The sequence below is a fragment of the Carassius auratus genome, chromosome 14 (assembly GCF_003368295.1).
Source record: "Carassius auratus strain Wakin chromosome 14, ASM336829v1, whole genome shotgun sequence".
Lineage (NCBI taxonomy): Eukaryota > Metazoa > Chordata > Actinopteri > Cypriniformes > Cyprinidae > Carassius > Carassius auratus.
This window is the reverse complement of record NC_039256.1, coordinates 1,684,026-1,696,700: the sequence shown is the minus strand read 5'-3', so window position 1 is coordinate 1,696,700 and position 12,675 is coordinate 1,684,026. Positions and strand designations below refer to the sequence as shown.

At 41.7% G+C, this 12,675-nt stretch overlaps 1 protein-coding gene across 5 annotated transcripts in view; it reads left to right on the top strand.

Moving 5' to 3' along the window:
• Positions 1-12,675, top strand: part of LOC113113393 (THO complex subunit 2-like) — a 53,471-nt gene that overhangs the window by 30,658 nt on the left and 10,138 nt on the right. For all 5 annotated transcript variants that reach the window (XM_026279560.1, XM_026279558.1, XM_026279559.1 and 2 more), the window contains exons 21-30: positions 103-282; positions 3,203-3,367; positions 3,801-4,076; positions 4,697-4,838; positions 4,919-5,076; positions 7,398-7,526; positions 7,858-7,989; positions 8,981-9,165; positions 10,822-11,009; positions 12,440-12,542. In XM_026279560.1, coding sequence (XP_026135345.1) covers positions 103-282; positions 3,203-3,367; positions 3,801-4,076; positions 4,697-4,838; positions 4,919-5,076; positions 7,398-7,526; positions 7,858-7,989; positions 8,981-9,165; positions 10,822-11,009; positions 12,440-12,542 — 1,658 coding nt within the window. The remainder of the gene's footprint in view (positions 1-102; positions 283-3,202; positions 3,368-3,800; positions 4,077-4,696; positions 4,839-4,918; positions 5,077-7,397; positions 7,527-7,857; positions 7,990-8,980; positions 9,166-10,821; positions 11,010-12,439; positions 12,543-12,675) is intronic.

The window sequence follows — 12,675 nt, the reverse complement described above, 5'->3', positions numbered from 1 at the left end:
GCTGAGGCAATTCAAGCGAGACCACATGGGACAGTAGGTGTTCAGAATGAATCGATTAGTTCCTGCTTGATCATATTTAATTCTGATTGTTTGTGTGTGTAGGGTGGCTACTTTGGACAGATCAGGAACACTAAGAAGTCGTCTCAGCGTCTGAAGGATGCTCTTCTGGACCACGAGCTGGCGTTACCGCTGTGTCTCCTGATGGCCCAGCAGAGGAACGGGGTGGTCTTCTCTGAGGGGGGAGAGAAGCATCTCAAACTCGTGGGGAAGCTTTATGATCAGGTATAATCATCTTGGTCTTGAAACCATGATGACTCAGATTCCTGCGGCCCTCGACTCTGTCACCCTAGTTTCTAAAAAGAGTAGAAGTGCTAATTAAATGTGACAAGCAGCAGAACTCGTGCAGTGGCGCTGAAAATACATTTCTTAAAAACGGTTTCCTTCGAGTTTGATGCTGGTTTACCTTTCAGACGAGATAAAATGGTGCCATGATATAGACAGACAGTCAGACTTTAGGGCTCCTGGAGGGGAATGTTCAGGAAGGAAATCAGATTTTAATGAGGTAAAGACTGCCAATTAGGAAATATCCATGTGTTAATGACTGAGACGTCTTGCAGTAGAAGTTCTTCAACATTGCATGACTCTTCATCAGTGTCTTTCTCACATCAACGGCACTTGACAGCTCAGTCAGCCAACTATTAAAGTAATAATAGTGCAAAGTGTCATTTACCCAAACCGCCATGATTTTTCTTTCCTGTGTGGAGCGTGAGTAATTTACCAGAATGAAAGGACAAAAACACCATTAAAGCACTTCATATGTCTCATGTACGATAGTCCAAGTCCTCTGTAGTCATACTAATAGCTTTTTGTGGGCAATGGAAAAAAAATGTAATCTCAAATATTTTTCACTGTTTTGTATGGAAGCCTGCGTCCACCAAAGAAGAAGAAGAAATAAAAAAATAGGATAAAATTCAGAGCTTATTTTCTTGCGCTTCTTGTAATTTTAAATTAATATCTTACATTTCTGAGCTACCCCCCCCCTCCACTTTTCCGTGTAATTATGAGCTCATCTTTTAACACACACCTAATTTAATAGATGAAAAGGATCTGTCTGTGCTGCTAAATGCATATTTTCTATCAAGAATTGTTTAATTTAGTATTCCTTGTAATGTCAATCACAAAAAGGATGTTTCTTTAAAAAAATATATATACGTTGTGACTCTTTGATCCTCAATATGAGCCAGGAATGACATTTTTGTCTTTTCCTTGCAGAAAGCTATGATTTTGGCTCTGAACAAGTGAGAATGTACCACACAAATGATATGATGGGTCTGACGGCCTGCAGGGAAAAGAGCTGCGTGAACACTTTTGCAAAATCTCTGAGTTTTTTTGGTGAAACTGACTTTGTAATGAAGTGACTGAAGCGAACTGAAAGATGGTTGCTGGTGTCCCAGTTTGGGAGTGGAAGTGGCCTGCATCATCCATGGGAGCTGTACAGATCTTCAGTGATCTTCAGCCGCCCACATACACTGGCAGTGTGCTTTTCATGTTCGGCAGCTGCGCAGCTCAATTACTCACTGGGTAACCCCCCCCCCCCCCATGTTCTCTAGACATGTCACAATTCACAGCAGATGGTGCTGTAAACGAACATCATCAGCTCCTTTCTGTGTGGGTCTACGAAATGATGCCGCCGGTCGATCCTTTTCTTGAATTCAACTTTTTTCTCTCAATGTCTCAAATTAGAGCCTTTAGCAAATAATTCCCCCTCGCGATGCCAAATTGTCTAAATAATTGCTCATGGTGTGAATGAGAAACACGTTTTTCCTGACATCAGTGGGGAAGCTTTTAATTATTAATTTTGGCTCATTTTTTTTTTTTTTTTTTTACTCACTTTGCAGGAAGTTGTGCGCTGCTCATTACAATCAGCAGAATGTGTGGGGCTCCGGTGCCCGGCCATCACCGCCTCCGATGCACACACAGATTGATTGACTCATCTCAGACTAAATATGCATTCAGCATGATTCATGCATAAGCACCCTGAAAATTATTAAAGCAACTTTTGTATAAATTTGCTTAATTGCAGTTTAATGTCCAAGCTTTTTATATTTTGTTAGTGATGCTTGCCTGCACAAGTGTCACTGTTATTGCTCAATGTAGATTTGTGATTATTGATTTGTCATTTAGGATGTTCTCACAGATAACCAAGCTCATTGTATTCCACATTATTGGTCCGAGTTCATCTTAATGAGGTGCTGTAGGTCTGATTAAACACAAACTGTGGAACGGTCCAGTTTTGGTGAGGTTAGATAGCAGTTTGACCCAACAGACCAACTAACAGAGCTGTGTCAGAATTCATGAAGGGAAATGTTGCATAAAAAGCAGCAGTGTGTGGTGAGCACGTTAGTATATCACAGTTGAAAACCAAAACCAATTGAGTGCTTTGAAATGTCATTGATCTCCTCCGAAATGCTGTCCTGCCTTGCAGGGAAGCTAGTGTGCAACGCTAGCTTATTCATTTTGATGGATGGCGCCATGAACGCAATCCTGAACATAAACAGGTGCTTGCATAAATGCATTTTGAGACTATTTACGCCCCCGTTTCTAAAAGCAAATGATCTGCAGGTCTGAAAATGGCATGTAAAAAAAAAAAAGTGAAGCTTAGTTTAGGGCTGGGTGTAAATAATGACTTAATGAATCTTGATATTGATTCTTGAAAGCCCAAGATCGATAACACTTTATTTCCTGAACTATTTTCAGTGTAAGCACACTCCCACTGCTGAATCTACAGGTTGCATGCAGTAACATAAAGCACAACCAGTGTAGTCTGAGTTACGAGCCGAATCCGAAACATACAGCTGAAGCACAGGAACAAACACGTCCTTTCAGCTCTCTCTAACTTGGTCTGGCAGTGAAGCAGCTGTCCGGGAACATTTGGGTAGTTGACCCAGTGGCCAGGCCGTACCCCCCTCCCCTCCACCAGCCTCCTCTGGAATCTCTCCCCAGTGTCTCGCTCCCACTAAATTGCTTTTCTGTGCATCCCATCGATTCCAATGGAGAGCCCGTGATGAATGGCTTTAATAAAGCAAGCCGCAGTTCCCCAAATAAATGAGCGACCTGAGGATTTATTAAGAGCATCTGCATTTGCCTGGGACAAGAGACGCGTTTAATGATGAATGCCTCTCTTTCTGCTTCCTCCCCAAAGTGTCACGACACGCTTGTACAGTTTGGTGGCTTCTTGGCGTCTAACCTCAGCACAGAAGACTACATCAAAAGGGTGCCGTCAGTGGATGTCCTCTGCAACCAGTTCCACACGCCACACGACGCCGCCTTCTTCCTCTCTCGGCCCATGTATGCCCATCAGATTCTGGTGAGTGCTCACTTCGTGAACCAAGTTGTCCAAACACAATATTTGAAAGCCGTTTGGTGTTTCTCACGTCAAGAGTGTGATTAGTGCAAAGAATGCTGTAAGACAATAGCAGATGAAGCATGAAGAGTCTTTAATAGTGGTTGCTCTTGCATTACAGTAAACTAGGATGTATTTGTTGTATTTGGCAGTATTATAACCTCTATATGATGCTGCCTGCCCAATGAATATTTCATAGAGAGCTCATTTTGTGTTTCCTCTCAACGCTAGAGCCCATCTTCCAGCTCTCCAGGGCGGTGTAAAGTTAACCCCATATCTCTTCACCTCTAACCAGATTTACCGCCCCCTAATTCCACGTCCATACACTCCTCTTCAGGCTGTTTGTTGTGCTTGAGAGAGTTGTAAAGCTTGCCTGCTGTCTCTGTGTTCCCATCAGTCCAAGTACGACGAGCTGAAGAAGGCAGAGAAGGGCAACCGGCAGCAGCAGAAGGTCCATAAGTACATCGCCGCCTGCGAGCAGATCATGGCCCCGGTGCACGAGTCTGTCGTCTCTCTTCACTTGCCCAAAGTGTGGGATGACCTTCGACCTCAGTTCTACGCCACCTTCTGGTCCCTCACCATGTACGACCTGGCGGTGCCGCACAACGCCTACGACCGTGAGGTCAACAAGCTGAAGATGCAGATCAAGGCCATCGATGAAAACACGGAGATGGTGAGACACTTGAAAGTGAAAATACTGTATTGTTGTCAGAAATGAATCAAGCAGCCATATTAACTGGAGAAGAGGAGAGAATCCGTTACTGTGCTCCAGTCAGAAGTGTTAAAATAATGATGTAAAAGTGAAACGGTTATTACTTATCAATTACTTGCTCAGTTGCACATTTCACACACATCAGAATCAACAGCTGAAACTTTGTGATTCTAGAGACAGCCTGTATTTGCAGGAATAATGAAGACAATAAACAGCATATGCTGTCAGTGTAATGTATGCAGACACATTGACCTCATGATCTGTCCACAGTAAATGTAGTTGCGCCTCATAATAATGGTTTTAAAGCCTCTCTTCATCAACAGTGCTGCAAGCCATGTATCAGACGCCATGTGAAATGTGTTTCCTGCAGGATTGTGTTGCAGCAGCAGGGCGTGAACTTTACAAATTGGCATTTTCAACAGAAGTACACACGGAAGTAATGGTTCTTGGGTCCTGTCGAGTCATTAACTTTTGGTTCAGCGAGTGCATTAACTCAACGAGTGCAGCTCTGAACAGTGAGAACTTTGAACCTGTCTATATATAGACTCTTGTTGTTCATGAAATGCTTTGCTCCATTGCAGCCTCTGAACAAAAAGAAGAAAGAGAAGGAGCGCTGCACAGCGCTGCAGGACAAGCTGCAGGAAGAGGAGAAGAAGCAGCTGGAGCATGTTCAGAGAGTCCTGCACCGTCTCAAACTGGAGAAAGACAACTGGTTACTGGCCAGTGAGTCCTCGGATCACTCTCTCACAGTGTCTCCAGTGCTCTACGCGTCTCTCTCACCCTCGTATTCCCTCTCTTCACAGAATCCACTAAGAATGAAACCATCACGAAGTTCCTGCAGCTCTGTATCTTCCCCCGCTGCGTCTTCTCAGCCATTGATGCTGTTTACTGCGCTCGCTTCGTGGAGCTGGTGCACCAGCAGAAGACGCCCAACTTCTGCACCCTGCTCTGCTACGACCGAGTGAGTCCACTGCAGTACAAGTGTCTCTTAAAACAATAAAAAAAGCCCAGGTTCCCAAGTGTATCTATCATAAACGTGATATGAAACCGGTCTAGTCTTAAATTCCTCAACAGCATAACATGACGGTTTGTTGAATTGGTTTGGCTCGTTGTACAGAAAGTTATAATTATGTGCTCATCTACCAAAACAACAACTGTTTAGCGCTCTCACATTTATAGCTGGCACACTGTGAAACAAAAGAAATGACCTGTGGTGTGATTTAGATGCCTTCTACAGCATGATAGGAACACAAAAATTCATTTTCTCAGTTTTTAAACTTTTGGTCTTAAGCTGAATAAATAAGGTTTCCACTGATATATGGTTTGTAAGAAACTATTTGAAAATCTGGAAATCTGAGGGTGCAAGAAAATCTAAATATTGAGAAAATTGCCTTTAAATTTGTCTAAATGAAGTACCTCACAATGCATATTAGTAATCCAAAATTAAGTTTTAATAAGTTTACTGTAAGAAATTTACATAATATCTTCATGGAACATATTTACTTAATATCCTAACGAATTTAGGCATAAAAGAAAAAATTAATAAATTTGACCCAAACAATAATTTTTATCTATTGCTACAAACACACCCCAGCGACTTGTAGGGCCAGGTATTGTTCAAAATCTTTCGATCCGGTGCCAGTTTCGATACCTCCGTTTCAATACCGGTTCCTAACGATACTTTTTTCGATACAATGTTTTAAAATCCATTTCAACATCAACACAGATACATTAAACACAGTACTTTTATTTTTCACCTTAATTAAAACAAATTCTCGTAACACTTCACACTCAGGATAACATTATTAATACAACTGGTTGTGCTTTTTGGATAGGGGTGCGCCATTCAGGGGCGGACTGGGACCAAAAAGTTGCCCTGGACTTTCTGGCCCACAGCAGCCCACCACATCATAACGCAAACGCCCCTGTTTTGATGTCATTAATTTAATATTTAAGTAAACAGTTTAGGGATTTTAACCAATAGGGCAATTGATCCTCCGTAAAAAAAAAAGAGAATAAAAAACCAGCAGCTGTTCATTTAGCAATACATGCTCATCAAGACACAAACATTCCTCTAGAACTCACACTTTGCATTCATTTAGCAGATCCATACGAATCATGCATCAAATAGAAGTTTATAAACTCAAACGATAGCTTTATGTGCTTTACAGATGAACTTGAAGTCTTTATTCATTCGAGATGTTCAATAGATAGATAATCTTTGGCTCGGTAATACAAGTTCATGATCCGATTAGTGAACCGATGATTCTTTTGAGTCAATCTTTTAAAATAATCATTTATTTTGTTTAATGAAACCAGTTTGGAAACTAGTGTTTCACAAACTGGATAGATCTGAGCTGCAGAGCTTGCAAAATCGCTATCCTGATGTCCCGGAGCTATTGTGTTTTCCAGTCTGAAGGGCTATCGTGAATAGTGATGTAAAATTCCTAACTCGATTCGCGTTGTTCACTCGCTTGAAGGGGTGAAACGGTAGCTGATCGTTTGCACTTGTTTCTAAATATTGCTGATTCAAGCGGTTTAAACTTATTTTTGCGCGCGTTCTGAGCTTGCGCTCACTCATTCAAAGCACGCGCTGCAAGCAGCATTTCAGGCAATGCGCGTACAGAGAATTCATTCATATTTCGCGTATCATAACTTCACAATGGACACATACACACAATTATAAATAAATTGTCTCTGCATGTATTCTCGTAAACACAGTCAGTTATGTTTTAAGTGAACGTATACAGTGAAATTTGGCACCGAAAGATAAATTATTTTTCGATACCCATAGTATCGAAGTTTTTCGTTCGATACCATGAAGGCATCGAAGTTCGGTACCCAGCCCTAGCGACTTGTGACTTAAGGTTTGGTGCTCCAGGGTCACATTTGACTGACTGTATTCATTAATATCAACCATTCTACCCTGTTACCCAAGTTAATGACCAAAATAATCAAACATAAAACCAAGACATTTAGTTTGTCCTCCTGACAGTTGACCTTTTGTTAAAGAAGAGCTAGAATGTGACTTTATGTAGGAGTTTCAGTCCCTCTGTGCTAATCTCTTGCTGGAGAGCGCTATCGCAGGGCTGTTAATGGCGTTGTTTGCTCTGTGTTTATGCACCAGTGGCTGCAGTCAAAGAGCTACACGCTTATCTGGGAGTCTGTGCTGCTCTCTCGTGCTTTTATCTGAATGTTTGAAGTATTTCCATTATGTTGGTTAGAGAACGGTGGTCTCTGTTTAATGGCAGCACTACTCGTCCTCTCTCGGCGCTCATCTAGGTGTTCTCTGATATCATCTACACGGTGGCGAGCTGCACAGAGAACGAGTCGCGCCGCTACGGCCGCTTCCTGTGCTGCATGCTGGAGACGGTGACGCGATGGCACAGCGACAGGGCCGTCTATGAGAAGGTATGGTGTGCTTGCACCACTGATCAACCGTTTAGGCTCTTGTTTAATTATCCTGTCAGTGCTGTCTCAAGCGTGTCCTAGTCACCATTAAATAACTATCTGTGAAAACCAGTTGGCAGTGTGTCCCTTCCCTGCAGGATACGAGTGTTTAAATGTTCGTCAGGAGCAAACTGATCTTTAAAGTTCAATCATCTTCCATTTTCACGTAGAATAGACTTATTACAAACCCAGATCAAATTATTTCTGTCTGTATATTTTGCGGTTTTGGGTTAAACATGCTTTTCAGAAGCCTGGTGTGATCTGCTCGTCTTGTTTCTGGTTCCCTCACTAGGAATGTGGCAATTATCCTGGGTTCCTGACGATTTTCCGAGCCAGTGGTTTCGACGGAGGGAACAAAGCCGATCAGCTGGACTATGAGAATTTCCGGCATGTTGTCCACAAATGGCATTACAAGTTGACTAAAGTTAGTATTCTACTCCTCACACAACAGAAATGTTTATCGTGTTGTAGAGCTGAGTGATTCAAAACTTTTCAACCCCCTTGAAAATATTGATGATGATTGAAGTTTATAGTAAGCACGAATGATTGACTATACAATTTTGGTCGCTTGAGAAATTACCGTATTTTCCGGACTATAAGTCGCACTTTTTTTCATAGTTTGGCTGGTCCTGCGACTTATAGTCAGGTGTGACTTATTTATCAAAATTAATTTGACATGAACCGAGAGAAAACATTACCATTTACGCTGCTCAGTGCTCCTGTAGTCTACACTGAAGACATAGAGCTCTCATGGCTGTAGACGGTAATGTTTTCTCTTGGTTCTTGGTTCTAAATAAATGCGACTTTTAGTCCAGTGCGACTTATGTTTTTTTCCTCGTCATGACGTATTTTTGGACTGGTGCGACTTTATACTCAGGTGCGACTTATAGTCCGAAAAATACATAATCACAAATTAATTGCACGTCAGTTTTGGCTAGTAAATTATAATTGAAGACATTTTGAACTTACAAAGTAGCAGCCTTTGAAAAAAATATTTTGATTCAACTTTGCATAAATCTAATATTAAATAGGCTTTCATGTTTCCTTTTTTTTTTTAATTGAAATATGCAATATTAATAATAATAACCGGCATTCAGTCATTCTTTCAGCCAATTTGTTCAAATAGCTGCTTCATTCAAGAACAAAGCAATTTAATAACTGGCTTACTCGAATCATTAAAAACTCATAAAAAAAAATAAAATCACAGCTGTGTTGCTCCGAGATGCATAATCTTTGTGCTTTGGTTTTATTTGGAACTATTTTCATATGTAAATCAGACATGCACTGTTTTATCTCAAATTGAACGCAGTAATAACTTGTGACTTGATATATTGAGTCATATGCACAATGTTTTGTATAAATGTGACTTTTTGTTAGCACCTTGTGTACAGAAAATGCTCCTCTTCTCCCCTCAGGCGTCGGTTCACTGTCTGGAGACGGGCGAGTACACCCACATCCGTAACATCCTGATCGTGCTCACCAAGATCCTGCCCTGGTACCCCAAGGTGCTGAACCTGGGCCAGGCTCTGGAGTGCCGCGTTCACAAGATCTGCCAGGAGGAGAAAGAGAAGAGGCCCGATCTCTATGCGTTAGCCATGGGGTAAACTGAGCCGAGAGCCGGCTGGCCTCAGCATTTCAACTGCTTTCACCACACTGGGTCAGACGGGCACTTTCAGGGGTCTAGCTGGTGGTAGTGCAGTTTTAACACATTTTAATTGAGCTCGCTTTGGTTATTTTAGGTTTTTTTGTGGCTACAGAATGTGTGTAGGCATTATTTATATACAGATGAACCGAGAACTATATGCAGAAAGGTTATGAAACATGGCCCACAATTTGTCTTTGCTTGGTTCAAAATATTTTACTCAATTAGCAACATTTTAGGTCCGTTAAATTACTAGATTATCTGTCAGATTTCTCTGACTAGATGCAAGCAGACCATGCAAGCCGACGTTTTATAGAAAATATACATATACAAATTCTATAGAAATTAAATGACACTAATTATGAATTTGTTTTTTAGCAAAATAGTTGTTATTAACATCTAAGCATTGTCCTGCAGCCCTTTGTGATGCATGTCTTTATTGGTTCACTCATAGCCTTAAAGTGCTTTTCCTAAATGTACCGCTAGGGGTGCTGTGACCAAACAAATCCACTGCGCCTCACAATGTGCATGTGCAGGTTGGGCTTTAAACATGACTGGATAATTGCAGAAATGAATCATTAATAAGGGAAGTCCCCCTCCGCCAGCCATCAGCAGGGAGGTTCTGGGCGTCTCTGTTGGCAGAGGTTAGCCACTTTAAGGCAGATTTATTGGTTGCTCTTTTCAGCATGCTCTCCGCAGTGGGATTGATTAAATGTGTCAGACTGGTGCGGTCGGAGACGGTCAGGAGTGGCTGGTCACCTCAGGCGCACGTGAAGGGATGAGGTTTGTGGTGAGGTCATTGAGGAGGAAACTCAGACCTAATTCAGGGAAGGTTCGGTCTCTAATGAACACAGTCCATTCAGCTCTGGTTGTGTCAAGATAAGGCCATGTTATCAGTAGAGCTTGTTAGTAGGTGACAACATCTTACTGCTTACCTTATGGACCACAATCACACTGACAACACTACTGTTCCAATAGTTGTTTATTTATTTATGAATACTTTCATTTGATCAAGTGTGACCATAAAGATTACATAAAAGTACAAAAATAAATGCTGTTCTTTTGGAATAATTCAGAGTACTATTTTGCCATATTTTTAATTGAATAAAGCAAAAAAAACTTAACTTACTGACCCCAAACTTTTGTAAATGAGATGTTTAGTTTGAGGAGCTCACATGGTTTTGGAGAGAATTTCACGGGCTTGTAAAATGATTAGACATCTATTCACAACGAGGAACTCTATTTCTTTTTAAACTGGCGTCTTCAATGCACAATTGGTAATAACTGTTGACGTGTAATTGTTGCGTTCATGCCACCAGTGGGATTTCCCAGCACACCTCGTCTTTTTTGGGCAGACGTGGCCCTGTTCTTGTGTTTCTCTGTAGACACATGGAATCAAAGAGAAATGAACCCGGGGGGAAACCAGACCTTGTGTTCAGCCTCTCAAAGATATGCCAATCTAGTTACGTTAATACAGTCATAAAGCCTTTCCTCTGCGAACACAACCCCCCTTGAGAATTTCTTTTTGAATCCATTCGTTTCCGAGTTGATTTGAAGCATTACACACTTCGTATTACCATCTGCCGTGATTTTAACCGTGTGTGTGACTTGCAGCTACTCTGGCCAATTGAAAGGCAGGAAAGTGCACATGGTGCCAGAAAACGAGTTCCACCTAAAGGAGCAGCCAGTGCGCAGCGCCACGTCTGGCACTCTGCAGAACGGACCGGGCAACACGGGCAAACCTGCGGTCGCCGCCAACACCAGCGCTGGAAAAGCCGAGGAGGGCACCGCCGAGGACTCAGGTGACTCCATTTGACTAATCTTCCTGCTGTCGTCTACGAAGCTTCAGGAATTGATTGGATAGCATCTGGACTTGTTTGTTCATTTATTGAGAACGTCTTGATACTCATTTAAAATGAAACGCATTGCCACGGTGTACAACACTCGCGGGGGGAATTGCCACCCTGAGGGAGCTTCTTGCAATTACTGTGTGAATTGGGGTAAAACTGTGAAAGATATTAGAACAAGAAAGCCTCGCATTGACCCATTTACACAAACAAGAAGACCGCGAGGATTGATCACATCAGCAGTGCAGGTCATGTGACTCCAGCCTCTTCAGGATGCTCTCGGTCCATCACACGACTCATAAGTCTTGCTACCATTTAAAAATAACAAATAGTTATCAAAAATAATCAAAGGAACAATATTGTGAGATTACGAGTTAAAATAACTTTTCTGTGTGAATCTTTTGAAACTGTAATTTATTCTTGTGCTCGTTACTCCAGTCTCATGATCTTCAGAAATCATTTTGGTAATTATAATGCATTATTGACAGGATTATTTGCTGAATGGAAAGAACAGCATTTTATAGAAGTCTTGTAACTTCATAAATGTCTTTACTGACACTTTTGGTCAGTTAAATGTAAAAAAACAAACAAAAAAAGCCATACTGGCTCAAATCGTCTGAATGGTAGTGTATATCCACTTTTAGGAAAGGCTGCATTTGCTGGAAACAGCGTGACAACCTTTTAGAAGACAATTTTGTGGAAACCACTGTGTTTGGCACTCAGATCCTGTAAACCCCAAGTAACAGCACCTCTGTCATGAAACGTGGTGCTGCTAAGAGTTGAGTTTCGTTCCAGCAGGTGTAAGTAGCCCTGCATGCTCCAAGATAACTGTGAAGAGGTTAAATCCCCATCATTACTTACTGTCTGCCTCCCGTTAGCAGCTGTGATATTAATTGCTCTGAGCATAACTTACAAGGGATCTGTTTATAAGATGAACACAACAAAGTGCTCTTTAAAAATCAAAAATCTTGGCTTTTGGGGTAAAATCATTAGCAAGTGCGAATAAGCAAATATTTGAGCTTGACATTTTTTCATAGGCTGCTGTAAAAATTACGATTGCGCCACCTCTTTTCTTTTCCCCTCCCGTCTTTAAATCTCTAAGGACGTTTTCAGGTGTGTTTAAATAATTCACTCTCTGTGAAGCCCAATCTGTGTTTCCTTCACTTTTAATGAGCTTTCAATGGCACATGAAGGATTCTTGCAATCTCCCAGCATGCTCAATAGCTGAACATGTTTAAGTTAACTCCTTCACTGCGGCACCAAACAGAGGAGCTTTGGCATTATTCCCCTCTATCAGGACGTTCTTTCATGCCATAGTTTGTCTCGTTTGGTAGGTATGGACACAATAGTTGTGTGACGTCCATGTCGGCTTGGTCTATTTGCAGATAAATCCAAGGACAAATCTCAGGCGGCTCAGAAAGCTGCCAGCAAAAACAGCACCGCGGCCAATAAAGTGAACAGCAGCAACGGAAGCAGCACGCCGAACAGGTACTGCACCCGCGCACGCTCAGAATGATGTACTGCTCTCATCTCTTATATAATCTCATTAAAAGTTGAAGCCCCGGGGTGAGAAAGTTTAGCAGGGGCTTATTATTTCAAACTACTCGCCAAATAAATCAAT